Source organism: Dermacentor variabilis, chromosome 2, assembly GCF_050947875.1.
Source record: "Dermacentor variabilis isolate Ectoservices chromosome 2, ASM5094787v1, whole genome shotgun sequence".
NCBI classification, from domain to species: Eukaryota; Metazoa; Arthropoda; class Arachnida; order Ixodida; family Ixodidae; genus Dermacentor; species Dermacentor variabilis.
Genome location: NC_134569.1, coordinates 112198116 through 112225763, shown reverse-complemented (window position 1 = coordinate 112225763; position 27648 = coordinate 112198116). Strand labels below are relative to the sequence as shown.

The following is a 27648-nucleotide window of genomic DNA, read 5'->3' as shown; positions in this document are numbered from 1 at the left end:
AACTTTGTGCGCTTATAATCAAGTGCACTTTAAAGATCTTCAGATGGTCAAAATTAATCCAGATTCCTACACTACGATATTCTTTGTACCGCCACTGTTGCTTTGGGGTGTTAAACTCAATCAATCAATCAGTCAATCATGTTAGGCATGTGTTATGTAAATTTGTTGATACGGGCTTCATGGCACTGTTGCTCAACTTGCTTTACAATGCTGAGGTCGTAATAGTACACGTATTTAGTGTTTTAAATGCCCCCTTACTTTGCATACGCTTCTCTACACGGCAAATACGCTTTATAACACAGTCTGTATGTTTCGCTGCATAACACAACTGTACTGTGTCAAAGCTGACAGCAATTTTTGGTAGATTTGAATATTTTTAACAGTAAAAGTGTCTATCGAATACTAACCGACTCGAATCGAATATTCGCAAACCGCTAGTTCAAATTCAAGTTCATTTGCACAAACGGTTTGATTTTGCATCAACCTTGTTTTTTCTCTACTGTGGAGTCTTTTTTTCCAGTTCTACAAGTTTCTTTTTGGGTTGTGCAGACGAATGATTGGGCTGCAGGATAAACATGTTACATCATCTGCTAGCTGTTGTGTAGAGGACTGTCTACCAGACCACCTATGACTAGCATTGTTAAACGAGTGAATGGCACAAGTACGATTACATCAATGCCGATGCATTGTTTAATGATGCTTCAGGCATTTTAACACAGTATCCTCTCTTTTTACTAAGCGAGCCTTGGAAAGAAAAACAGCAGCCACGAGTCCGACTGCACTAGGCAGCTCCAATGCCATGCATGCCCTAACACAACCCAGTAATTTACGTTGCTCTGAAGACCCCTTTTGGGTACATGCATAGATGCAAGTTTCTTGTGCACCTATTTATCTTGTTTCATGCTAGTTCACTTTTCGCCTGCTTGATGGTGCTTGTAATTGACAAGCATAGCACATTAGTTGAACTGCACTCTTGTGGCTTGGTTTGAATCGCCAAAGGAATTTCATATTTGGTAATGTTAACTTTAATGTTGACCAATCAAAACCATTCGGTGAAACAGGAAAGTAAGGCTATATAGCGCAACTTTTTCTTTTGTAACCAATGTAATGAGGTTGTAGAGAGTTGAAGATTGCCCTTATCAGTCTTGGTTTGAGCTGGTGGTGATCCTTGGCCATAGCATGTTCCCACAAACAGGGATAGACCAAAAATTGGGCAGTTAGATGTAGAATTCTAGAATTAATTATCCAAAGAAATGAAAAATGTAGGTATAGAAAAACAACAATATTATTAAACTGGGCAGTCAGACTTTCACAATTATGAAATGGGTATTAATGAAGGAGAGATTAAAAGACCACATTAGTGAAGAATGTGGAGACACAATTTCATTGAATAGTGGGCAGAAAAGAAGCAAAAGAGTAAAGACAAAAATGAGATGAGCATGGTAATCATTTTGTTTCGCTCATAAAATCAAATCCAGCGCAATGAACGTACCAGTGGCTATATCCTATTGTTGAGGCCCCGAATGTTAGTACAATAGGAATACTTAAATCCAGTCCAATATGGCAAAGCTAGTAACTCCTTTCTCTGACAATGTCAAACATTCGTTGAAGCAGTCCAGGGTGACATTACACAGACAGCCGAATTCCAAGGCCACAACTGCATAGTGCTGGAAAATTACATTCTAGCCAAGTCATACCATCGGTTGAAGTTCTTTAGTAAGCCTTGTAGAGGGGCGGCTGTTCAATGAGAAGAATACACTTTGCTGCTTGGCGGCGGCAATCGTGAACACTGTTACACCGCTGCTGAAAATTTACACCCAAAGCAAAATAGAACACACTTGTTTACTGCAACATTAGCTCTGTGTTTGTCTGGTTGAGCTCTGCATCATCAAGTGGCTGCACTATGTAGGCCACTCATGTTTGCGCCTCCGCCCACCCGGCAAAACACCCAGTCTGCCTGTGTTTAGTGGAATACCACTCATGCTAAAACTACGGTATTTATTGTTACAATCATGTACTGATGTGGACAAATTTCATGTAGTTTTAAAACACAGAAGAGAGTGCGTAGTCATAAGTGCAATATAGTCTTCAGTTACCCTAGTACACAGAGTAAGACATTTAGGTGGTGAAACTCCCGTCAGCGCGAGCGAGCGCGGGCGACCAGATGTATGCGATGACGGGGCTGTATACAGTGGCGGCGCCATGCGGCGCGTCGTAGAAGCCGCAGCGAAAAAAAAAAAAAAATGCAGCGCCCAGGCAGGTGGCTCCGATGCGCTCTCAACGGCGGTAATTTTTTTCCAGGCCGCCAGCACGATAACGGCTCCGTGGGCTTGTGACCTTTTCTGGTCGCCGCAAACAGCGGAGTTTCCACTTCTAAATATTTCTTGCTCCGTGCCCTAGTAATAAAGCTAGAGGCTTTAAGCATTTGCTCAAAGGCACTAAATGGTTAACTTCAATGCTCATGACTATTCTTAGATAAGCTCAATGAGATTTGTGGCAGGAGGATCACAAACTTGCATCTTCTGAAGGTTCTGATATGTCTGATATGTCATGCAGTGATCTGCTTGCATTTCTGGCCTGTGTCAAAGCTAGCTGGCATGATTGAATGTGTCTGATTTGCATGGAAGTTGAAGAAACTGTAGGCTACTGCTGGTTTGCAATATGTTTTGTTCAGGCTGGTTGAGTGTGTTCATCTTGGAACAGAAAGCCTATAATCATTTGAATGGATACTGTTTTTCACAGTGTTATGCAACCTTATTTCAGAAACATCCTTTGGCCAACAGTTTGGCCAACTAAAGAACTACCAAAGGACCACTGTCAACTGTCTGCGTTGTACCTGTCATGAATGAAACATCATGCAAAGCTTGCACGCACGGCTGTGGTGGAGGGTGCTTGAACATTGTGAAGCACCATATGCTGCTCAAGTAGCGCAGCAAACCATTTGTATTGTGCAAAATTTCCAAAGAAATGTCATAGAAGTTGCGCATTCTGTTGCTATCCAGGCCTGCTGAGCTGCTGTGTAAGAATTGTTGCTGCAGTCCTGACATGGATAGTCAACAGGTGCATGGTTTACACACGTTGCAATATGTCACAGTGAGAGATTGCAACATGTTGTGAGACAGGGCCTTGTGCCTTCAAAATAGTTTTTCTCAGAAATTAAATGCTCATATGTTGAGAAAATTTCTGTGGTTTTCTTTTGTGCTGAATATGTGACAATAATGTGAAGATGCCATAGTTTTTGCTCTTTTGTTCTAATTCACGAGTGGGTGAAGCACTGAAACCTTGAAGAAGCATTCATCAGTATCGTTCATTCGAAACATGCACTCAGCACAGCTGGGCTGGTTCAGTTGTTGGTGTAGACAGTAACTAAAAGCATTTCATGAATGGAGTGCAGAGTACACCAAGTTTTTACCCTTATTTCATGACACTGGAAATATGTTCCGACTACCTGCAGTATTTGTGCCTTTCAGTTAAGTTAGCATCACATAAAGTCAGCAAGTTGCATAAGGCAGGAAGCCGGTGCTTAAATATTGTTGTGTCCTTGCACACTTATAAACAACACAGAAAGCGTCAACAATACAGTCGAAAACCAAAATGCAATAGTTACTTTTTAAAGGTTCGTGTCACCACATAAAATGCATGATATCACAGTCACAAAACATACAGTTCTGCTCTGGTTAGAGTAAAAAAATGCAGATGGGCACTTGTGGCAACTTGCAGCACTACAATACAACAATGTGAGTATGGCTTTTACATCCCCTACAAGGACCTGTCATGACTTGTCGTCGCAGATGCCCGCAGCACCCTGTCCAGTGCTCTGCGCAGCAGGCGGGAGGCTGCAAAGCGGTTGTCTTTGGCATTGCTTGGCTGGTCACAGATGGCTAGCAGCTTGGACAAGCCGTACTGCTCGTCGACGTCCTTTGGAATATCATGCATCAGGCCCCCATAGGATGAGTAGAAGGCACGGGGTGCAAGCAAACCACTGCACACAGCGTAGAAGTTGTGGTCACTTGTGTCATGCGAGCACAGGTCCTCCACATTGAAGCTGAGGCAGTCGTGGCACATCTCTTCCCGGTGTTCGAGCCATTGCTTCCAACCTGGCCTCCTTTCTGCAACACAAAGTGAAGCATTTTAGCCTACTATATCTTTCCTAAGAGAAACGCCTCACAAGTATTAAAGCAGTCATAGCAGCATACATTTGGCACAAGTAGCTGCCAATATATTTTTCATTTAAATATATACATTTATTTTAAGTTGTCACGTCTGTTGCCCTTGACAGGCCCCTAAACCACTCAAATATAAAAAAAATTTGCTATATGGTGGCAGCTGTGCACCCATCTGCAACGAACTAGCAGCTGCAGTATTTTTCAAAGTGATGTTATAATAGCAATGTCACAGGCATCTGAAGAATTACCTTGTGGCGCACACAGTTTCTCACTCGCCTTTACTGTCCTACCCATGGTGTTCTCTCCTTTTCACTCGTCAACTTATGGCAGTGCAGGAAAAGATGTGGGTAGCATCAGAAAACCAGAAGAAAATCCTCTATATAAGCCCCACAGAAGGATCAATGGTGCACAAGGATTAAATCCCCCTTCCTTTTAGAACATACAGCCAGCTCTCGTCACATTGTTGCTCTCGCTTCCCAACCAGTCGACAGCTTCTACTAAGGTGCACATGCATGCACATACATGCAAGCACATGCGTGTGACTCTGCTGTTGTCACAATGCTCAAAGAAGGTGAAGAGGAGCACAGGATTGCTTTTAATTTGTGGCTTGCCAACAAAGCATACCATTGCCATGCTTGCCGAAGATGATCATCATGGCATTCTGTACATTATATGCATGGTTATATACATGCATTCAATATTCCAGAGGTGCTTTAAGGGTGCTTTAAAGCAAATGATTTACTGAGGCCAGACTTGTTTGAATAATAGTATGCAGTCCTTATACCCCCCCCTCTTTCCTGAAAGTGGATGTCCTGTACGTTTGCACACCATTGGCTTCCGCAAACAAACATTAGGCATACAGACCGTAATTGACAAATGAAAATAAAATGCAGCTATGCAACATATATTTAGCATTCACCACAATGCAGAATTCATCAGTTTCAGACTGCACATTTAGACCACAGAGAATTTTTGCCATAAATGCAGTTCCCCTACTTTCTCTTGTGGGTGTATGGTACATGTACTAAATAACCATTGCTGCCAGTGGCATCATAAAGAGAAGACAGACGGAGGATGTCCCCGTCCCCAATTTCTCGGACCTGTTGCCATGTAGAAAGAAAAGAGTGGCCGACCAATGGAGTAATGACTTTATCCGTCCTTATTGTTCTGGCACATCTTGCACCAGGCATTTGAGATGTCCTTCACAGCCACATTACCATCATGCCAAGATCTAGCTGGAAGTTGCAGCACTGGTGACTGTGTCTGCTGAGGTCATGTTCAACCAAAACAAATGTGTTCCAATGTTACCATGTTTTAACAACTCTCATTGGCAGAAAATTTAGAGAGCCTAGGGGTGTGCGAATAGTGATTTTTGAGACCGAATCGGATAGTGCAATAAGCAAATCGAATTGAATACCTTTCGCATAGTTTTCAAATCATGACCAGCTGTTACCACAATTATTTTAAATGTTCACATCCCAGTATTCTTAAAGTTAGCAGGTTTCTGTCACTGCATAGTATGTTATGAAGCATTGTTTATTAAAAGCACAAATAGAGCATTAGGAGAGAATAAGTAGTTTCTATGCAAGCACAAGGACCTTCAAAAAGTACAAATGATCGCTGCACAGCCTGTAAAGTATGGCTACCGAAGTGATGCAGCCTGCTCCATAATGCAAGTTCTCATGTTTTATGGGGGTGATAATTTACCGTACTTTTGCCCCAATCTTATGTTTCTTTGGGTACAGTTGATGTTCTGAAATATTTATAAAGTATTTAAAAGATATTGGCATTTACAAATAGTGACTATTCAATTTGGTCTTCGAATAAAATAGGATGCCATTCTATTTGTTATTCGAAAATTTCAAATATTCGCACACCCCTAGAAGAGCCAAACATATATCAACATCATACCACTATAAAGCCTCTGTGCAATCAGTTGTGTAAACACAGTTGCGTACTGGAATACATGTCCTGTAAGTTTTGGCTAAAAGTATCTTTTTCATAACTCGCTACTGGTGTAATGTGAATGTTTCTACACTTCACATCCACCCAAATAGGGTGGACCTGTGCTAAAACAGCACCTATAATCATTCTACAACTCACCTGCCCGAACCTGCACGCGGTCCACCACAACTATATTTTCCAAGTCGACAAGCCTCACTTCACCTTGATCGTTGACAGCAAAGTTGTCCATGCTTACATCAGTCATATACAGTGCATACTGAGTTGGGTTCTCAGTCATCAAATCGGCCATGTCGAGCAGCTGCAGAGAGATGTTGGCTCGCACAGTCCAGCTGGCCTGCTCAAAGTGTGAGAGAGGCTCTCCCTCATACGTCTCCACCACTGTGCGACCGCAGCTGCCCAGCAATGTTGGGAATGGCCAGTCATCCATGCGTGGAAATGTCTGCGTGGAGTTGTGCGGCAAAGGTTGGATTAACCAACGACCACCGTAGCACTAGTAGACTAGGAGCCAGTGGCTGGTAAAACATGCAAAAAGGCTTTTTATGTAGCCTATACAGGTAAGCTTAGTTATAACAAAAAAATACTCTCATTATATCCAACATCCGTTCATAAGCATGTATTTGTTACGTGCTCACATTGCGAGATACATTTTAGATTTACTTCGTTATATCCGTGTTCAATATAATATCGAAGTTCAGCTGTATTCCAAAACTGTTCTAAATGCTATATGTCGCCCTGCTTCTATTCAGAGGCAGAACCATCCCCATCTAACACACCTGCAAAAGCAGTGGCTCGGCATTGACGGTGACGGTATAAGCAAACACATCGGCCCTCCTCAGTGCTCCTTGGCGGTGTGCGATCATGGCTGGCTTGTACGAAAGCATCATCAGCATTCGGCGAATCAAGCGTGAAGATGGGCACGCCGTCATGTCTTGCTCCTTTCTAACAGCGAACATGTGTTTCAGCAATGCCGCTTCGTGGCTTTTGCCGCTGTCCACGGTATTGCGAACCGCGTTGGCGACGTTACACCGACGACTGCGGCACCAGCGACGATCCACTTGGCGGAACTCATCGTCGTGTGCCAGTTTCTTGACTACCACACGCGTGCCGTTCAGCTCCGCCATGAAGACGTTCTTGACGTTGAAGACGCGCAGCGCGCTACGACTGTACCAGCCGGTCAACTTCACGTCTCGCATGTGCGGGCAGAGACCGTCGCCGAAGCAGGCGGGGCATTTGTGGAACTCGTGGAAGGCTTCCGATGTCGGTTCTATGTGAAAAGAAAGAAGGAACAACGCGTAGACGAACACACACGACGCCAGCAGCCAGAACAGTCGCCATCGAGCCCGGGAGTGGCGTACTAGCACCATGCCGAGTAAATAATGTTCAAGGTAATGTCCCAAATAATTCAGCGAACCGGAATGCTTGAAGATGATCAGTGCTGCTGCTAAATCTAACAGCTGCGTGCCGAAGAAGCTTTCACTTGTCCTTTTGAGCTGAGCTTGCGTGGAGGCTTCTGGTGACGGCAGCAAACGGCGAAAATAATGTAGAGCCCATTCGGTGACGTTTCGTCCTTTCGAGTTGGCTGCACGCGGCACATTTAGAAGAAGTTCGGATGTTCAAGTTAAGGCGCATTAAATCCATGCGGTTCATGTTCATGGTTCCTTTGAAGTGTCACCTCAGAATAGTTATAGCAGACAGCAAAGGAAACAAAACCCGCGGTTCCGCGGTATCTGGGTAGGAAGAAGTTACAGAGGCTTTCGGCTAGATTTCGGCTCTACATTGGCTAGGACCGGCCTCTGGAAGGGCTAAAGCACTGACTCCGGATCACGCTCCGGATTGCGTTTTCACGCATGTTTCTGTTTCCGGAAAGTGTCTGCGTTCACCCGGTCGACGGAACGCAGGCGTTAGGTTCACCCAAACGTCACGTCCGGGATGTCGCATTCATTCTTTGTTTTTCGCATTCGTGATGTCACATCCGTCTTTGGTTTTTGGCGGCAGAATGGCAAGCTCAAAGGTGAGCTACGCTCAAACAACTGGACAAAGATGTGGATCGTTTATTTTTTGGGGCTTGTGCTAGCGTAAGCTATCGTAAGTACTTCACTTTTCCATTCGATGTGCCTCTACTATGCAAACCTACGCTTTCGGCTGCCTGATACTTCATTTCCAGGTTCCTTACCAGCTTATTTTCCTTGTGACGCATCCCGCGGACCGCCGCACCGATCAGCCAGTGCTACATTGTACTGGTAAGAGCCTTTTTCACAATCACTTAAACGTAACATTACCTGGTTACGGTGCTGCTACACGGCAGAATGTGTAAATGGCAGATGACCCAAGTGCGTCATGTGCGCGCACTTGTTTAGAGAAAATAAAGGGTATTCATCATTTATCTCGCAATGTAAACGCACATTCCTGACTCATGGTTCAGGTCTGCCGTCCGCCGACTAAGGGCGGTAGTGAATGAAGTCGCTAAATGAGTGCTTTGCGGCGTCATTGCACGCGCGGGAAATAGCGTTCGTTTACATAGTAATATGAGCCTTTACATAGCAATATCGCTGCGCTGTCAACAGCCATTCTCTGGTAACCTTTCTCCGCAGCGTAACGCTCGAGTGCTCTGTGCAGATGTGACAAAGGTTGTGTATGCGGTCGGTATTTGTGATTTTCTAGAAAGAAGCTTCATTACAAAGTGCATGATCAGGCTGCGTGGTCGTCCATTCTACTAGAGCGGGACAATCAATAAACGATACAAGCATGGACATACACATGCTGTTGCCAAATAACCCTTATGGTGGGTCCATTTAATACTGGTGATTTAATCGTGGATGAAGACTGGGATGTTCTCTTTATGTGCTTGCTTCAAAGTAGGATAAATGGAAACGTGGCCAACAAATTTTACTAGTGTTATAAGGTTTTGTGAGAAAGGGTGTTGTGTATTGCTTTGTAACGAGTGACTTTTAAGAGTGTGACATTGTCTCCCATCGCACGTGTATATCCCGGCTGGAAGTTATGTTCATGTGCTCAACAGTGCTTCAGGAACCCTCTCAGCGCTTACAAGTTGATATTACAGCCACTTGTGAATTCTGGTCCTAATGTAAGCATTAAGGGGTTTTAGCACTCCTCTTAGTGATAACCTTAGACGTTAATTCTATAGTGTATATTGTTAACTGACAAGCTGGGTCTGGTAAGTTTTACATCTTGAAACTAAGAACCTGTGGCATGATGAGTTTGCGCAAAAGAACAGTGTAGGTGCCATCATATATACATTCATTGTCATTCACGCAGACTATTGGAGGGACTCCAATCTACATTAAGTACAGCGCAATCGGCGCCAGTACCAGTGGTTGCTCAATGTGTGGTTTGGAATTTACGCCAGTGCAATAATCAGTACCATCTTCAATCACGCACTGACTGGACAGCGTTATGTGAACAATATCCTTGAAGGAGTGGTTGATGAGTTTCTCAGCAAAGTCCCGCTGTCACATCTTCCACTTCTGCTGTATCAGCAAGATGGGCCACCTGCATGCAGCAGCAGCCGAGCACGAAACTGGTTGGGTGCTACTTTTCAAATAGATTGGAAGGCACGAACCTGTAAATAGGCCGGCTAGGTCACCTGACCTCTCTCCGTTAAGTTTCTTTCTTTGGGGTTATGTGAAAGATTGTGCCGGACGTCAGATTAGACGAATGTCAGATTAGTTCAAGGTAAGGATAATGGATGTCTGCCATAGAATTCCGGCATCGGTCATCAAGAAAGCCACTAAAGGTGTGATAAAATAGACAGTACTGCGTAGCTGCAAAAGGAGACCTATTTGAACACGTCCGCTAGGCTGGTGTTCAACGGGGCTTATGAATTAATAGATAGTAAGAGCACACAGTTTTTTTTTTCTTTTTTTTTTTTTTTGTCTGTGTGTGTGTGTGTGCCGACATTCTGATTGCCAGTTCGGCTCATAGAAGCGGTATATTTAATTTCGTGAACGCATTGGTTTTGCCTTTTCTCTACAAGTTGGTCGCTTTCCAGTGTGTTTATTTCGCTTTTATTTGTTGACACGAACCTGTTTTTGCAGCACGTATACACTTTCATAAAAAATAAGACGCTCACTTTATATTGGCTTTGGTCCGAAGCAAGTTTCTGGTGTGAAATATAACTTCGCCCGCACTCTTTCGATGCGGTGCGAGCAAAGTCTGGATTTTGAAACATTCTGTGCCTATTACATTGCTCTTCACATTTCGTGTGTGGTCAGAGCTGCACTTTGGCTGCGTTATCAAGGTGCTTTTGTTATCATTTATCAGTCGGCCTTTAGAGAGAGATAATAAGTGTGACGTAGAGAGAAAGGAGTAGCTGCGAAGCTGCGAAACCTGCTGTTGGGGCTCCTTCCGTAACATTATCAAGGTGGTGCGCTGTCTCTTCGGGTTCGCGATAGGCAATGCAGTTACTTTCAATCAGCTTATTTGAGGGCGCTGCTTTATGATGCGGGTGAGAGTTCACTCACATGGTGTTTTTCATAGTTCGTGAGGTTATTTTCCAGTCGGTAAAATTGTACGCAATTAGTATGTGGCTGAAAACACTGCAGTTAGATGTCATTTTGGGATGCCAACAAATGCCTCATTGACACTTTGAAAATTATGAGAGTACTTCTCGAGTTAGATAATTGTAATTACCAAATTAAATCTCAGTAACGAAAGAATTACTGGCTACTACTCCACTTTACTGGAAACAATATGCACTAGGTTTTCTTCGAGTAATGGAACTGTTTTTTTTTTTTTTTAATCTTAGTGCATGATAGCTGTGGAACACTCTCTCTCTTCATCCCTATACCCCTTTCCCCAGTGCAGGGTAGAAAAACGGACATGTGTCTGGTTAACCTCTCTGCCTTTCCTCTCTTCTATTTCTCTCTCTCTATAATTCACTCAGTAACCGTAATGAAGCCAAGCCAGATTCACTCGAAATCAGAATCAACAGCAGTCATGTGCGGCAGCACTTATGCTCGAACTAGCAGAAAAATAAGAGAGGCTGCAATTTTCCAGAAAGGCGAAGCAGTGTTAGTGATAGCCAAGGATGCGACAATTACACGGAGGAAGATTACACCAGCAAGGGGACTCAGGCTGTGAAATTGAACTGTCTCCTACTATGAGGTCTTGTATATACTTAGCGCCGTCACTTCAGTGCTCAAGTCTTCGAGGTCAAGCGCAGTTTCTTGAAGTGCAAGAAATATATATATATATATCGTAAGGAACTGCTTTATTCCAGCCAAGCTCGGACTGCTACCTCGAGGATTAAACTGTGCTGCTGGTGATGATATATGCAGATGGAAAAGATGTGCAGATGATGAAGTTGAAAGTCAGGCATGTGTTGTGCCCATGCTAATTCTCTCTCGCTGTGGAAGCGGCCGCCTGGCAGCGCGTAAGTACTATAAAATGCGTGAAGTATTTGATTTTAAGCGGGAGACATGCACTATCTCTGTGCCACAGCAACGGGAATTGGGTGGCGTTCTAACAAGCGAGACATGGTAATTGACAGGTGATGTCTGCTCAATGACCGTGGAAAGTCGAATAAAACACGAGAAATTTTTTGCATAAGCCAGGAATGCACACAGGAGTCCACAGAACTTCGTCACCAGGAGAAAAAGTCACAGCACAGTGGGTCCAGTCATAACGAAACTTGCGAGCGTCCTGGGAGACACCGGTGTTAAGCGGGGCGAGGCGTCTGCACTCTGCGAGGCGAGACACAAACTGTTCCAAGAAAGGAACTGATGGGGGTACAGGAGTCGAAAGGAATGATACATCAAGAATGAAACTTGGTGAACAGCCATAGATGAAGCAAAAATGTTAAAAGCCAGTAGTACGTTGCGTAGCCATGTTATAGGCGAATGTCATGAACGGCAGGATTGCATCCCCGTTCGTGTGGCCAGGGTGGATGTACGTACATCGCAATCATGTCAGAGAGGGTATGGTGAAAACACTCCGTCAACCTTTTTGGTCTGCGGATGGTAACTGGAAGTCGTCTTGCAAATTGTGTTAGAGGCGCACAGAACTTCCGTAAGGATAGAAGAGAGGAAGACTGCTGCGGTCACTGAGGAGAACGCGCGGAGCGCTGCAGTGTAAGATAATGTTGTATAGAAAGAAATTGGCGATTTCAGCAGCAGTCCCGGATGGTAGAGATGCTGTCTCCGCATAGCGTGTTGGTCTATGGCCATTGCAATCCAACAATTTCCATGTAAGGTCATGGGAAGAGGACCGTACAAGTCTATTCCAACTACTTCAAAAGGCGAAGCGGGACAATGCAGAGGTTGTAAAGAGCCAGAAGGAGCTGTTGGGTTTGCTTTGACAATGAACGCAGGGTGCAACATACTTCGCAACGGCTGAAGATGGGCCAGGCCAGGAGCAGCGACTTCATATTCTGTTGTAAGTCTTGTGGTAGCCTAGATGACCAGTCGTCGCATGATCGTGAAAGGCTTCAAGCACCTCACATTGCAGAGAACATGGTATGACCGGGACCCATTTGTTGCCATCGATCTGATAAATGTTACGATGTAAAACCCCATTGTGCAGCTTGAATTGATTAAGTTGTCGACGAAGTCTGGCATTTGGAGGCGACGAAGAATCTTCCATGCGTTGGAGAATAGTTCAGCAGTATGGGTCGACGCGTTAGTGGGACACAAGGACAGATGGGCTGTCGTGTCTTAGCCATTCGAGGGTTACAATGGGTAAAGCCGATGAAGAGGACTCGGGACGTACACAATCATGGAGAGGTTATGGTGAATCGTCGTGATTTGGCAGAGGGTAGCAAGAGAGAACATTGGTGTCTTGATGCTTCTTTGCAGCCCTGTAGGTGACATTGAAATCGTACTCCTGTAGGTGAAGCACACAGCAACCCAGGTGACCTGATAAATTCTTTAGCGATGAAAGCCAGCACAGTGTGTTATGGTCGGTAACGACTGTGAAATGGCGGCCATGAAGACATGGGTGAAATTTTTGCACTGCCCAACAGCAAGGCACTCCTGCTTGGTTATGGTGTAGTAATTTTCTGCACTGGTTAGTGCACGACTAGCATAAGCAATTACTCGTTCGCGGAATGTGTTGTCACATTGCAGTAGAATGGCACCGAGACTGACTGCTAGCGTCGGTGTGAAAGATGGTGGGCACGGTCGGATCAAAGTGGCACAGTACTGGGTCTGACGTCAGGGCATGTTGCAAAAGCAGGAAAGCATGTTCACATTCGTCGGACGAAACAAAGGGCGCATTACTGGCAAGGAGTTGATGGAGCGGGGACGTAAACGTAACGAAGTTGCATATGAAGTGTCGGAAGAAGCAAGTCCAGGAAAACTGTGCATGTCTTTTTGACGCAGTGGACACAAAATTCGAGGATGGCAGTAAGCTTCTCGGGGTCCGGTTGAATACCTTCTTTGCTGACTATGTGCCCCAGAACTTTGATGGCCTTGCTGGCCAAACTGCATTTGTGTGTGTGTGCGTGTGTGTGTGTGCATGCGCACGTGTGCGTGTGCTGAGCTGCAAACCAGCATTTGCAAGACAGGCAAGGACTTCATCAAGATGTTGCAAATGTTGTGAGAACATGGTTGAAAACACAATGTCGTCGAGATAGCACAGACAGGTTTTCCATTTCAAGCCACACAAGACTTATCGATCATGCGTTCGAATGTGGCAGGCACATTGCAGAGTCCAAAAGGCATCGCACTGAATTCGTAGAGCCCATCAGGGGTAGCAAATGTCGTTTTTGCTTTGTCGGATTTGGACGTCGGTATTTGCCAGTAGCCTGGTCTAAAGTCAAGGCTAGAAATATATTCAGCACCGTGGAGTGAATCTAGTGCATCATCCATCCGTGACACGGGGTAAACATCTTTGCGCACGATTTTGTTCAGCGCACAGTAATAGACGCAAGAACACACTGAGCTGTCTTCGTGACAGTTGACCCACGAGGCAACAGTTGGGGTTCGATTTGGTTTATTGCAGTAAGCAATGCAGACCCCTCAGAGAAGCGAATAAGGCCAGGGGTAATCAGAATTGCTCGAGATAGGGTATGGTCATAGGGTAGAATGAATACGCCGCCATCCACAATGTTACAGGAGTTGACACCTATAATTTCTTCTCTAGGTGGCCAAAGAACGCAATCGGAAGAGGTGATGAGACAAATGCGTTCTTCGAGGTTAGGAAGAGAACTGCCAGTGGCATCCAGTTGTGTGAGGTGCTGACGACAAGAGATAGAAGCGAACGCCAAAGATAAGAAGTCCCACCCCAAGATGAGTTCATGGGTCACTCACGAAATACCGCAAAAGCAATGTGGTGAAGAATTTAGTCTATGGACACACGAACAGTACACGGTGCGATTGGACGAATAATAACGTTGGCCGCTGCACAAAGAGAAAGGCCGGAGTAAGGCAATTCTTGTGTTTTATAGAGTCCCGAACAGTCACATGGCAATAATCGCCAAGCGTCTTGTAACAGGGAGCCACCTCAGAATTGCACCAAACAAAGATGATGGATGCAGCCAGTCTTGCCAGATAACTACATTTTGACTATTCTGTATTGTTTGCATTTTTTGTGCAAAAGGAATTCTCGCAGAGAGTTTTATCTTCAGTGGCCTTCAGTTGACATCATCTGCTACAACTAGCACATAAGTTAACTCCATAGCACCACTAGGATGGAGACATTGTGTCGTGGGATGCTTCCTTAAAAGTGGACAAGAAGATTCTAAAGGAAAAGTGTGAGATGGTCACAGTAATAACCAAGGCATTTGGCATGGGAATGACCCAGCTATGAAGGTATTATCAGATGTGGACAAGCATATAATACTAAATGGCGCCTTGCACGAGCCCCAAGTGTCAAATGTAATGAGTATTGTGCATTGAAAGGGCCAAAAATGTTTTGTACATGCAAGGGAACACTATGGTCATTTGATAGCAGTTGCTTAGATGTACTGCATTAACAGGAACCAAACAAACTCCCTTAGACATAAGCATGCAGCAAATTCAAGGACTAGATGAAGCTTCAAAGAAGTAACTGCATTTCATGTAGGATAGGTGTGAATGACCTTTGTGCATGAGATCAGTGACAAAAACACTAAATGAATGCAGTACAGTGTCTGTATCATATCTTGTGCAGACCAAACTAGCCTGGCGTTTCAGCGTTCCTTGTCAGTTCATTTAAATAGGCACTACATTGTTCAAAGTGCAATATTGTTCTACAAAACATAATATGCAAGATGTAGCATGCTAACCCTCGTGGCTCAACAACTACTGAACCGAAACCTCAATGAGCAGTGAAGCGTCCTTGTCATTTTCATCGTAACCATACTTTTGCTCTTGAAAGTGAACCTCTTTAGTGAATTTGCTTGTGTATTAATTTTTCTTTAGGCAAGTATTTTTTATACATGTTAATGTCTCAATCCTGCTTTCTCTTTCCGGAGCTAAACAAAATGCCTCTTATTTCAATTTGATCTTTTGACCTAGGAAGCCATCATCTGGTGCTGTGTACAGCAAGCACATGCTTCGGGCAAGGAGGGAGCCAGCACCATATCTACATCAGCAAGAACCTCGGTGCTCAAAATAAACATTTTCTGTGCAAATAACTGTCTTTTTATACTTCCAGCATGAATTAATAAAGTTTCTTTTGCCTTCACATGCAGGAAGGTTTATAGGAATAAATAGTGACTGTTGAATGCCCAGCAAAAGCCTTGAAGCCATTTTACTTGTACAGTGATAAAGTACATGTGTACTTGAACTTGATAGTACAGAAACGAAAGGCAAAGTAACAGGCAAAATGCTTGGGGCAGCAGTCGTATAAATGGTAGATGAACACAGCTAATTGTGCTGTCCAGTTTCATTCAGTTTGACCAAGTGTTGCAAGAATTGCCTTCAGTATGAATCATTCAGTTTAGCCAGCCAAAGTCGAACTCGTACAAACTTTGGAATGTCTGCTGAGAATTTTAGCATAAATGGTATGTGTGCATCCTTCAGCAGCACTACAAGCCCAATAAGGTTTTTGCGTTACTGTCCCCCCTCCCTTAGGGTTATGGCAGTGTCTACTTCAAGTGCTTGAGGGTATTATGGAGAATGACTCCAATTTGCTATAAATATGTGCAGTGTTGATGCAGAAATGAGAAGGCTATATAAATATGCAGGACAAGAGCTCGTAGGCCTGGTTATAAGCATGAATTAGAAATTTATAGACCAGAGGCAATATGAATACAATATGTTAAATTACATCCATATGTGGGAACTGCCCACATGAAAGGAAAGAAAGTGCAATACTTGCAACCTACCAACAGAAACATCAGTCTAGGGAAGGATTCTGTAAGGATCCACTAAGTGGACTATTTCAGCACACACTGATTAGGTAGCGCTCTAAGTTGGTAGAGCAAGCAGCAATCGTCACCGTGGGCTCTTGTGCTCTATTCATTCAGCGTGTACTGGAATGGACAGTCCACTTAGTCAACACTTACAGACTGGCCCCCTAGGGCTGTGGAAGCGCGCAGTATATTAAGCTTAAGTCTGGAGTGCTACCTCCTACTTATGTGGCAAGTCCTCCTGTTTACCTGTTCCTTTCAACTGAGAGCTGAGCACCGCCTAGGTTATGTCAGAAAAAGCAACCAGCGTCCATAGAATTCAAACTATTACTATTTGCCCTATAAAAGGGGACAGTGGAGCCTAAAATGACACTTGACTTGGGCCATATTTTTCCCGATATGCCTGAGAATATTGGGATTTCCCATCAATTTTACCCTTCCTACATCACATAGCGAACAACCTGAAAACTTAACACTGTTGCGCAGAGCGATGAAGGGTCAGGATTTGAGCGAGAAAACAACACGACACCTGAGCACAAACTATAAACTGGTTTACTTTTCTGCAAATGAAGCGTACATAAAGCCTACATGCATGCACAGGAGTCTTCTTCCCAGTCTACCTACCTATTGTCGGCGATTATGCTAGTCTCTTTATTGCTGATTGAAATAGACGGCACACTGACACATGAGCCCTGAGGTACATCTTGATGTTGTATGCTTCCACGACTTCTCTTTTCCTTTGGTTCCTACTTTTCAGCAGAATCATTGTCTTGTGATAATCACCAGTTGATAGTTTGTGCTCAGGTGTCGTGTGTTGTTTTCTCGCTCAAGTCCTGTCCCTTCGTCGCTCTGCACAACAGCGTTAAGTATGTCGAACCAACTAGCCCACTGCACCATTTTCCTGATGCTGAAAACAATCGTAAACTAAAGTCTGTGAGAAACGATGAAGTGTTCTGTCGTGACATACAGATTTATGCATGATCATTTTGCTATAGAAAGATACAATTTTAGCCAATGTTAACGAAGAGCTTCACTTTTAGTTCACTTAAATAGTGTGTGTGATGCATTGTGACAGTACGAGGTCCTAGAGATGCTACTGTGGAGATATGTCAACATTGAGCCAGTTCCTGTTTAATCTATGGATAGATGCCTTCACGAAGAGTTGGAGAAACTGCACAATACAATGTTTTATATCACATGTAATAATTATGCTGTGATAAAGTGTACACGCTGAGCTTAATGGTTTAGAAAAGCTCAAGAAAAGGCTCCAGAATAGGTATGATGGATAGGCAACCTTTTATTTGGCTCTCTTCATAGTGAAGTCTGGACGCATCACCTCAGCCACACTTAGTAAAATTTGTGGGCTCGTACTGCCCATGCCTTTACTGCACAAGTTGCCTTGGTGCTCCCAGTCTTGACAGGTAACACTTAAGAACCCTCTCATGCACATGTTTGTTTCAAAGCTACAGTTGCTAACTAAAGTAACTCCCACATGCGATTCTGTAACTCTAGACCTAACTGCAAAAATGCATGCAATACTACGAGTTTGGCATGGAGTTCACATGACATGTGCACAACTTCAAATTTCGTATAGGCAACAGATAACTGGTAACCTGTTAGAGTAACAAAATGGATGCCAAGGAAAATTCACCCAAAGCCTTAGGCAGGAAAATGAGGTGTTGTGATGAGATAAATAGCAATCACATTTGATCGACTGACTAAAAGCTGGCAGGGGTATTGCATTTGACATGATTGAAATGAGCTGAAGCATGGCATGGTAACTGTGGCAGCCTTTACAATGCCGCACTCTCTGAATTACACTTGTGTGCACCCATATGCTGCAGCGACCAATTGTTTTTATTCAAGAAAGCCAGGTTTGTGGTTCAGCACACATCATACGCTGGCAAACTCACTGATTAGTCAACTCCCTCAGATCATCCGATGAGTCTGAGTGAGCCCAGCTGAGCAGTATTTTGGCGAGTTTGAGCCCGAGTGAGCTCGGCTGCGTAGTATATTCTTATGAGTTCAAGTGAGCAGCTAAGTATAATTCTGGCGAGTCTAGATAGGGAGTTCCGATTATTTTGCCAACATATATATGGTCCGTGTACTTTCGAAATTCAGGTACGACACTTGCGCATAAGTTGGAAATTAAGCTTCTCGACAAGTGACTACTGCAGAAATGATCATAGAGCTAGAGAAGAACGATACGCCTTAATGATGCAGCGTGCCGCGCGGGATCCATGTGTGCAGCATGCCAGTGGATGGGTGCGTGTTTGGGAAATTAAGGGGTTTCGACCCATCCACAGATAATTTCCATAATACCTTTCTCCATAGTGTATTATTGCGATAGCAATTTTTGGACACCCCAAGCGAATTTTCGCCATCGCCCTGATGTTTGGTTTAAAGTTCAAGTGTGACAAAAATTATAGTGCCCCGTTGCATCCCACATGCTGGGGTTAATTGCGAATGAAAGGGTGCGAGGGTGAGCCGAGAAGGATGGCAGCTTTATGCGCGCTGTCCACGTCCCGTGGACAGCGCGCATAAACCCTCTCCTACCCTAGCGCGCGCTAGGGTAGGAGAGCGCGCGACGTCTCTTGCCCGGCCGTGCCCGTGCATATGGCTGTCCGCGCGCAGCAGAGTGCATATACACGGCCCGCGCGTGCCACATTTTTTAAAGTAATTTGCGGTCGGTGTAAAGGCGACAAGCCGACGTGGCTGCTGGTTTCACGAGTGTTGGAAGTAGCGTTATCTAAGTTTCTGACGAAACTTAGAGAACAGTGACTTAAAACAGTGACTTCCTTAGAGGGGCCAAAATTTTGGGGCGTATGAGCGGCACGTATAGTAGAATGCAGTGTTCCATTGTAAAAAAAAAATTTTGATGTAACAAAGTAGAGTGCTGAGTGTTAGGTCTTTGTTACATCAAGGTTCAACAAAAATTAAGCGCTGGAAATCAGCGCTGGACGCATATGCAACTCCTTACTCCACACTGAAAACATTTGAGAAAACATTTTTTTTAAATACTTTGTACATTTCTATAAATCCCTACCTGCAGATATTCCTCTGGTTTAGCCTAATTATGTGCTGCCTACTTACTGACGCAGCATACGTATCATTGCGAAATTTATAATTTTTTGCTTTTAGAAAAAGCATCGAGTTATTGAATTTTGCGAACAGAAAAAAAATTGCAACTTCCAATATAGCGCGCTTCCTAGGCTATTAAATAGCTACAATGTTCAAGGAACGTACTGTTTCCATGAGTGGTTTACTCATGCAGTAAGATGTACTGTTCCTACACTTTGTAATAAAAAGCATATGCATCGACACATAGCAGCTGATATATTCTTGCTTATTTTCTCATCACAGAGGTAGATGGGGCACATGAACCTATATGCTCACACAAATCAACGTGACCAACTACTGCGGAGACATGGCAACGAATTCTTTGTTTACGTTGTAAACCACAAGTGCGAGGTTTGCGCATTAATTTGACTTCATGAAACCCTAGTTATACTACAGGCTTTACGGCAATGCTTGCATGCAGTGCGGTGAAGCGCTCGACAAAACTGCACATATTATATGGTTTGTTTGATATTAACTCGAGATGCAAACGTTTGTGCAGGCAGGCAAGCAATGTTTCCATTCACGCAGCGCACCAAAAGAGCGTGGTATATGCATTGATCTGGTTTCATGACATCGTACTTTTGCCACTAGCTTTACGGCAGTGCTTGTGTATAGTGCTGCGAAGCACGACGGAACTGCACATTATTATACGGTGTGCTCGAAATCCACTCGAGATGCAAACGTTTGTGCAGGCAGGAAACGAATGATTTAATTCACGTAGCACAACACGAGAGCGCGCTCTATGCAGTCATTTGATTTAATAAAACTCTATTTCTGCCACAGGCTTCACAGCAATACTTGTGTAGAGGGCTGTGAAGCTCGACGCAGCTGTAACAGCATCCCACGGTCCACCCGATTTTTACCGAGTTTGTTTTAAAGAGCCCCTCACAGGCTACATAACAAATTTTGGTTATACGCTGAAAGTTGTTACGTGCCCTCTAAGAAGTGTTTTACCGCAAGCATTTTTCAAATTGGTTCATTAACAGCAGAGAGAGAATGATTGAAGTGCCGCGAACACATGATTTCAGGAGGCGAACGTCGCCGCCTATATAAACACTCTCTCGACTTTCCCCGTTTCGCCTGTGTAAGCAAATTTCCTTCACTGCGTTCTCCCATACCGGAGCCGAGGGGTCGCGCGGCGGGTATACCCTGCCGTCTTCTTTTTCTCACCGTCACCGGCACACTTCCGGTGACGGTGTCGCGCGAGCTCTTGCGCTTGTCTCGTTTCCTGTAGCGGACGATAATGCGCACTCTACACGAAAACACGTGATTAGCGGTATAAGTCAGTGCCCCAGCACTGAGGCAAACGCGAGAGGATGAAAGAGCATGATCGCAATGCTGGAACACAGTAGACAATGACGTATAGTTTCGTTCTCTGCGCGCGTGCAAACGTCGGAAAAAGGAGACGAAACGGAAATTCATCTCTCTTGCTACAGTGCGAAGTAAAACAAAAGCACCCAGACATTCGGGTTGTATTTTTCATTATTTCTCTAAACTTTAATTAGTCCACTGAAGCAACAGATTCAACAAATAACTGATGCTGCCTTGAATCTAAGTCACATGTTACTCTGAGTGCCATCACAGCACAGCCTGTGCTCCTATGCAGCAGCACAGTTACGGGCATTCATCTGCTTGCTGCTGCGATAACATTATGACACTTGAACTCAGAGGTACGATTTTTGTTGTGTGAGGTTATAGATAGCCAGTAGGCTACTTGTCTGATGTTAAATGCTATGACCCACTGGCAATCCACGATGCACTCAATGAAAACGTTTTTATGCTGTGTGCGGCGTGACTCACCAGTGACCCACCCGCAAGAATTCTCGCTCTTGTGTTGCCATCTGAGGTTTGAAATTGCAACTAATATATCTTTTTACTGCACTGGACATGGGGTGGCATGTTTGTTTCGGAGAGTGGAGTGGCGGCACATTTCTCAGTTGGGTTTCTTGCAAACTTTTCGCCGCAGTTCTTGAAATACGTGCTGTTGGAATAAGTACCTGCATTTTTCTTGCTACTCCCAAACTTTTCAGCGTGTCTCATAGATAGATCCTCATGCCCCTTATGGATGCAAAAAAAAAGGACAATGCAGAGGAAACAAATAAACTTCGTTTTGGGCCAGAAGAATGCACCAGCAACTTCGCGATCACCAGCGGATGAGTCGAGTGCTTCAGTGTCAGATGTTCAGCAGTGGACAGACAGTGAAATCAGTGAGAAAGATAGTGTTTACGAACCATCACAGACCTCAGCCAGCATGTCGAATGGAGAGCCAGACCTGACTGATGATTCTGAGGTGAATGATTCAGGATACGATGCTCTCATTTCTCTCAGCCCATCTCTAGAGAAATGGACACCGGCAACAACCACTTCGCCTAGTGTGACACCACACTCTAGGCCGCCCACTATCATTCAGTTGCCATCTAGCCGTTATGCCCCATCTTTATGTTCACTGTTTATTACGGATGACATTTGGCAAATGATGGTCAATGGAACAAACAGGTTCACACAACCAGTGTTGAAGTCAACTACTCCTAAATCTAAATCACGGTTGAAAAATTGGACGGAAACCAATGCCAAAGAAATGAAAGCATTTATTCGAATACTGATTTGTATTGGTCTCCTCGGTCTTCCTACTCCCAAATCTAAATCAAAGTTGAAAAATTGGATGGAAACCAATCTCCAACAAACGAAAGCATTTGTTGGAAAACCAATTTGTATTAATCTCGTCCATCTTCCTATCTGAGTCACTACTGGGCAAAAAGTAACTATGGTGTTGAACTCATTCGTCAAAATATGAGCCGTGACTGCCTTTTCCCTACTTTTGAGGTTCCGGCACTTTGCGGACAATTAACTGGTTGCAGAGTTGCAGGATCATGTCTTTAAGATTCATGCTCTGGTAGAGAAATTGAACCAAAATATTTGCCACTGTGCTTGAGCCGGGAAAGGAGGTTGTGATAGATGAAACAATAGTGCCATGGCGTGGCAGACTTTCGTTCTTACAGAGTCAGGCTGTCAAGGCATGTACTAAAGACGGTTACAGGCTAAAGGTTGATGTATATGCCGGAAAGTGTGACTGAACAGTTGGCATCGGACATGCCGAAGATGTATGCTTGAAACTCCTGCAAAATTACAAGGAAGTCGCGTGCCCGCTGTACGTAGACAACTTCTACATGAGCTTGCCGCTCACTCTTCGCCTTCTAAAGGAAGACACTTTCATTCGTGGCACAGTTCGCTCAGTGAGGAAAGGGCTGCCAAAAGATCTCACTGAAGTAAAGGTTGCAAATGGCAGTGTTACCGGACTTCAGTCCAAAAATGGAGTGAAGGCACTGAAGTGGATGGACAAGAGGCCTGTTCTGATACTCACACCTGTCGCCAAATATGAAGCAACTTTGGTGGACAGTGGGAAGAAAACAAGGGACGGCGCACCAATCATGAAACATCAGGCCGGTCTCGATTACAATGCAGCAAAAAAGGGCGTCGACTATAGTGACCAAATGACGTTATACCACAACTGCTTTAGAAAAGGACTCAAGTGGTACAGAAAGGTAGCTGTTGAGTTGCTTGTTGGAAGTGCCATCATAAATGCGTGGAACATTCGTGGCATGCTTGAAGGAAACTCTACGCCAATTATAAAATTTCAAGATGAACTGGCTCATTCACTGTTCGGCCCTCGTCAAGACAACATCGAAGAAACTCGTGGGAGAAGTGTCCACATGCTAAGAAAAACTGGCACATCGGCACACGACACTCAGTGGCACTGCACTGGCTGCTATGCGGCCAACAGTACCAGCAATAGCCCAAACACTACAGTGAGAAAAGTGACCACTTTCTGTGAATAACGCTTCGGCAAGCCATTCATCTGTTTGTTATGCTTTAATTCTAAGCACAAGTAACCTGAGAAGCAAGCTAGCTTCAACTGTAAAATGAGTAGGATGAAAACTTCAAGACATGGCTAATGTTCATACTAAATTTTAGCCTTTCTCTAACTAATAAATATTTCTAACACAGGAACTGACTTCTTGTCTTTTCTAATGGCAAGCACTTTGTAGTTCAACATAGGTTTCTAGCATCTTGAATCCATTGAGGGGCTACAGAATGTATTAAAGAAAGATAAAAATGCATAGTGTTGTGCTGAATGTGATCAAGACACATGTACAAGAAACTATAGTTATTAGTTCGATGAGGACAGTAATGTGCTTTAGCAAGTTAGAAATTTGTTACCAACTTGCCCACATTCACATCTTAACAGATTTAACAATGTTTCCACTACGTGGAGAACCTTGATCTACAGTGCTTTTATCATCCTGAAGAAGGTTGGTGTTCCTATTATAACACGTGTACTTGAGAAGCTCAATCTCTCAGGATTTCATGTTGTTTTACTTGACATAAGCTTACGAGGCCTACAGATTACGTGCTCGTATCTCAATGTAAACACTAACTTCCTTTTCAATGATTTTCATTTCTGTAAAAGCACAGTAAATTTCATCAGACGAGAAGTGCAAATGCGTTTTTTATTCTTTCATACTTGGTGCTTGCTATTATACAACTTACTTATATTACAACTTGCTTGTTTAGAAAACTCATAAAAAACACTCCCCCCACCTTTTTTTTTCTTCTTTTACTTTCAATTGACTCTGACTTTCATTATGTTAATAAACTTCAGAAGAGCTTGCTCTCAGGCTAGTTTGTACACACTGCTAAGAATGAAAAAATGGAGAGAAATTGGGACAAGAAAGAAAGGCCTACAGAATGCTGATTTGCGCGCGGCAATTTATATCAAGGATGGGGTGCTGGACCAGGGAAGCTAAGAAGCCGCCACAACAAACTAGGGGAGCTAGGTAAATGGCTTCGATGTCCACACAGAAACATAAATATAGGCATGTTAGAGAATGCTGTGTCATTCAACAACCCCGCGAATGTTGAAAAGTGGGACAGTGATTAGCTGAAAAGAGTTTCAGAGAGCTCCAGGGAGTGGGGAGATGGATACGGTAAGGGGGCTAGAGTGGTGACGCGCATTAAGGGCATCAAGAATGAAGTGAAAAATTGTGGATCATAGGGGGATTGTCTCATCACTGCTCGATCGCTCTACACCAGATAGCCGTGGCCAGTTGCTTTAGCCGAGATTCACCTACCCTGTCATAGCATGTGCTGTGCTTGCTGCTCTGCTGTCTTTAAAATAGGCAGGTGTCAGGGAAGCATGCCCATAATGCCTGCAAGTAAGTAATAGGCGACTTGCAAAATAGTGCCCGCTCTCTTCCATACACAGCCATGGCTGAACCACTCACTAGCAAATCTGGTAAGAAAATAATGCTGACCTCCACTGTTATTTGGGCTGCAACAAGTCTGGGCTGCAAACAAGAAGACACAAGACAGAGCGCTGTCATGTTTTTAGCACAGCTCGCTTTCCTAAGTAATGTACCAACAAGGTCATAATATACATTATATAAATACATCAATTTGTAAACAAAATGTGATTTTTAATATAGTCATTTTTAAAAACAGCACAAGGATGATAGCATAATTTTAGGCGTAGTGGCTGCATGCCTTAGCAATGAAAAACTTTTGTCAGAAGTTAAGCAAAGTTGTTTTGGCAACGTAAAAATGTGCATCCTCATTGCTAAAGCATTCCTGTCCGGGGAGTGCTAGGAGTTTGTCTTGGTGTGATGTAAAACCCTCCACACATTTATATAGTGCGAGAGAGAGAGGTGATGGGGGAGTGGTAGTGGCCAGTGGAGTATCCTTCCCTGAAATAAATTTCTGGCTACGTCACTGAATGTCTGCAATGCCTTGTAATAGCAACAGGTCTTGGATGGAAACACTATAGATGATACCAGTGAACCTATCGAGCCTATTCCTGTTTAGTGAGATGATGGATGTTTTCCCAAAGAATTATATAAACTGTACAATGGAATGTTTTGTACCACCTGTAATAACCATGCTGTAAGAAAAAACAGAAAGGCTGAGCTTAAATGTTGTAGGAAATCTCTTAAGAGGCTTGAGGATAGGTATAGATGACTAACTCCCGTATTCTCCACTCAACACTCCACCTGGATTCAAATGCACAGCAGCCCCGCTCCTTGACAGAGGCGGTTGCTTAGCTTTAATTAAACTTCATGTCAATTACTGTGAAACACAGCGTCGTCTTCAGTCTAGGGGTGGCACTGCGCTCAGCTCAGTGGAATGAAGCTTCCAGTCATAGATGGTTTCAGAATACAGGGTAAGTGACCTCACATTTTACTCTCTTCGTCGTGAAGTCTAGACACCAAAGCCTCGGTTTGAACAAGTAATGCTTTAAGCGCTCTCTCATGCATATGTTTGCTTTAAGGCAGAGTCAGCTTACTATTTCCTGCTTCTCCCACATGCAAATTACACAAAAATATCTCAATAAAATGATTGTGATTTAAGTGGTACACACTCTCTGCAATGTGATTAAATGTTTGTAATAAAAAAGCACTACTCATGTGCTGGTCAGCATCTGCAGCAATATGTTCACCAAGATATTTTTTTTGTCTCAATATATTCGATATTGTTGCAAATTTAAGAGGTTTTGCAGCTAACATGTAGCTGTTTACTTGTGTCTCGAGAACATACAGCTTTAGGTGAGAGGAGCGCTATATTGCATGAGACAAAGGAACATTTTTAGACTGCTTGTTTTATTTTTGTGCGAAAAACAATTGTGAAGGTTTTAATTGCAAAGTAATACAGTAGGTGTTGGCAACGCGAACAAGCCATGCAAAGTGTATGCATTAGAAATGAACTATCCAGATGAGGACCCCCCACCCACTGATATATGTCAATGCTATAATATCAAATGCTGTGACATTTAACACATATGGTAACTAAAAAAAAAGGATAACTAAAGCAAGAGCAGCATTAATAAAACAACAATATCAACTGCAAAATTTATATAATTTTTCTCAAAACTTTTATCTTCACATAAACTGTGGCCTCACACACTGTGGGCACCTTTGCTAACAACCTTCACATTTCACTAGTGCCAATTCTAGCTTCCCTCTAGCTTCTAGCTCAACTGCAATGTTTTGAATGTCAGGGCATGTGCAAGTGAAAATTAGTTTGTGATGGCCATGTGGATCTGTTTCTCTGCCTGAATAATAGGGAGAGGAGGGCAATATAATTGCCTTAAGAACTATTAAGCAGAAGCAGCATGGTGGATGAGGAGCAGTGGCTGGGATAAAACATTTCAGGAGTTCAATGTAGTAAGGATACAGGAGTAATATGATTAACTTTGCAAGAATATGAGGCCATTATAACACTAAGGGAAACAGACTGGCTCATCACAATGAATTTTCAAATATTGTAACTGATCTAGAACACCTTGCACGGCTGCTGCAATTAGGAAAGAAAAATGTAGCATTGTCTTAAAAAGACAGCTTTTTTGTTTGTTCACTCTGCTATGCCACTGTACAAATTATTACTATTACTTTTTTTTCTTTTGGAACAGAAAGTCACCATATGCCTGGAGGTTTTAGATAACCTTCTTGGTGTGCTCCCGATATATGAACAGTTCGAAAACATTAACACTGTTGCTTGGTTTATTGCCCAAGTAGACCAACGACTGACTAAGGAAGCAGGCATGTGAATATGCACACCCTGTAACCAATCAACCCCTATATCAATCAATTTTGTACAATTAGACCTCCATATATTGAACTTTAATGTAACAAACCGTTTTACTTTGTAGAACTTATTTGGTGTGCATACAGAAATCTTCAATTTATTGTATTCTGTTTATCTGCAATTTCAATTTACTGAAATTATAAATTCTTCTAAAATTTAAATGAGGATATGTGTTGCATTTGAACTGTAAATTCTATGGACGTACAAGCGCTTTTCGGGAGTAAAGCTTCACGATTTCCTTCCCAAGTTCCTTCCCAAATTCTGCAGCAAAGCTATAAAACGACCACAGGTGACAAGCAGCTGAATGCGAGGTATCTGGTACAGACCGACGGGGGAAAACTTACAAATCACAATAGCACACATTCAGGCGAGTATGTAAACAGGCGAACTAAGCAGGGAACAAAAACACAGCACTGCTTTCATAGGTCCCGAAGGATCAGAGTTTCGTCAGAGTTGGTGCAAGCACACATC

General features: G+C 43.5%; 1 protein-coding gene and 1 long non-coding RNA gene across 6 annotated transcripts; one reads left to right on the top strand and one right to left on the bottom strand.

Moving 5' to 3' along the window:
• Positions 1-1357: 1357 nt before the first annotated feature.
• LOC142572565 (divergent protein kinase domain 2A) lies at positions 1358-7914 on the bottom strand. 2 transcript variants are annotated; one of them, XM_075681761.1, is made up of 3 exons: positions 6905-7914; positions 6333-6570; positions 1358-4109 (listed from the first exon to the last, which is right to left on the bottom strand). In XM_075681761.1, exons 1-3 carry the CDS (start codon positions 7493-7495, stop codon positions 3760-3762), a joined length of 1179 nt encoding a protein of 392 aa, XP_075537876.1. In that variant the 5' UTR covers positions 7496-7914; the 3' UTR covers positions 1358-3759. The 2 variants fall into 2 exon arrangements, with proteins under 2 accessions (XP_075537876.1, XP_075537875.1); XM_075681760.1 differs by having other exon boundaries at positions 6270-6570; positions 6905-7913.
• Positions 7915-8100: 186 nt separating this feature from the next.
• LOC142572564 (uncharacterized) lies at positions 8101-15778 on the top strand. 4 transcript variants are annotated; one of them, XR_012826103.1, is made up of 4 exons: positions 8101-8216; positions 8296-8371; positions 11429-11523; positions 14232-15778. It is a non-coding gene; the product is annotated as an uncharacterized LOC142572564 (long non-coding RNA). The 4 variants fall into 4 exon arrangements; XR_012826102.1 differs by having other exon boundaries at positions 11371-11523; positions 14232-15777; XR_012826101.1 differs by having other exon boundaries at positions 11371-11523; positions 15587-15773.
• The last annotated feature ends 11870 nt before the right edge of the window (positions 15779-27648 follow it).

Coding starts and splice junctions, on each gene's coding strand:
- LOC142572565 (XM_075681760.1), bottom strand. CDS start 7,495: ATGGTGCTAGTACGCCACTCCCGGGCTCGATGGCGACTGTTCTGGCTG. Junction 6,571..6,904: donor CCGAGCCACTGCTTTTGCAG/GTGTGTTAGATG, acceptor AACTCCACGCAG/ACATTTCCACGCATGGATGA. Junction 4,110..6,269: donor CCGCGTGCAGGTTCGGGCAG/GTGAGTTGTAGA, acceptor TTTGTGTTGCAG/AAAGGAGGCCAGGTTGGAAG.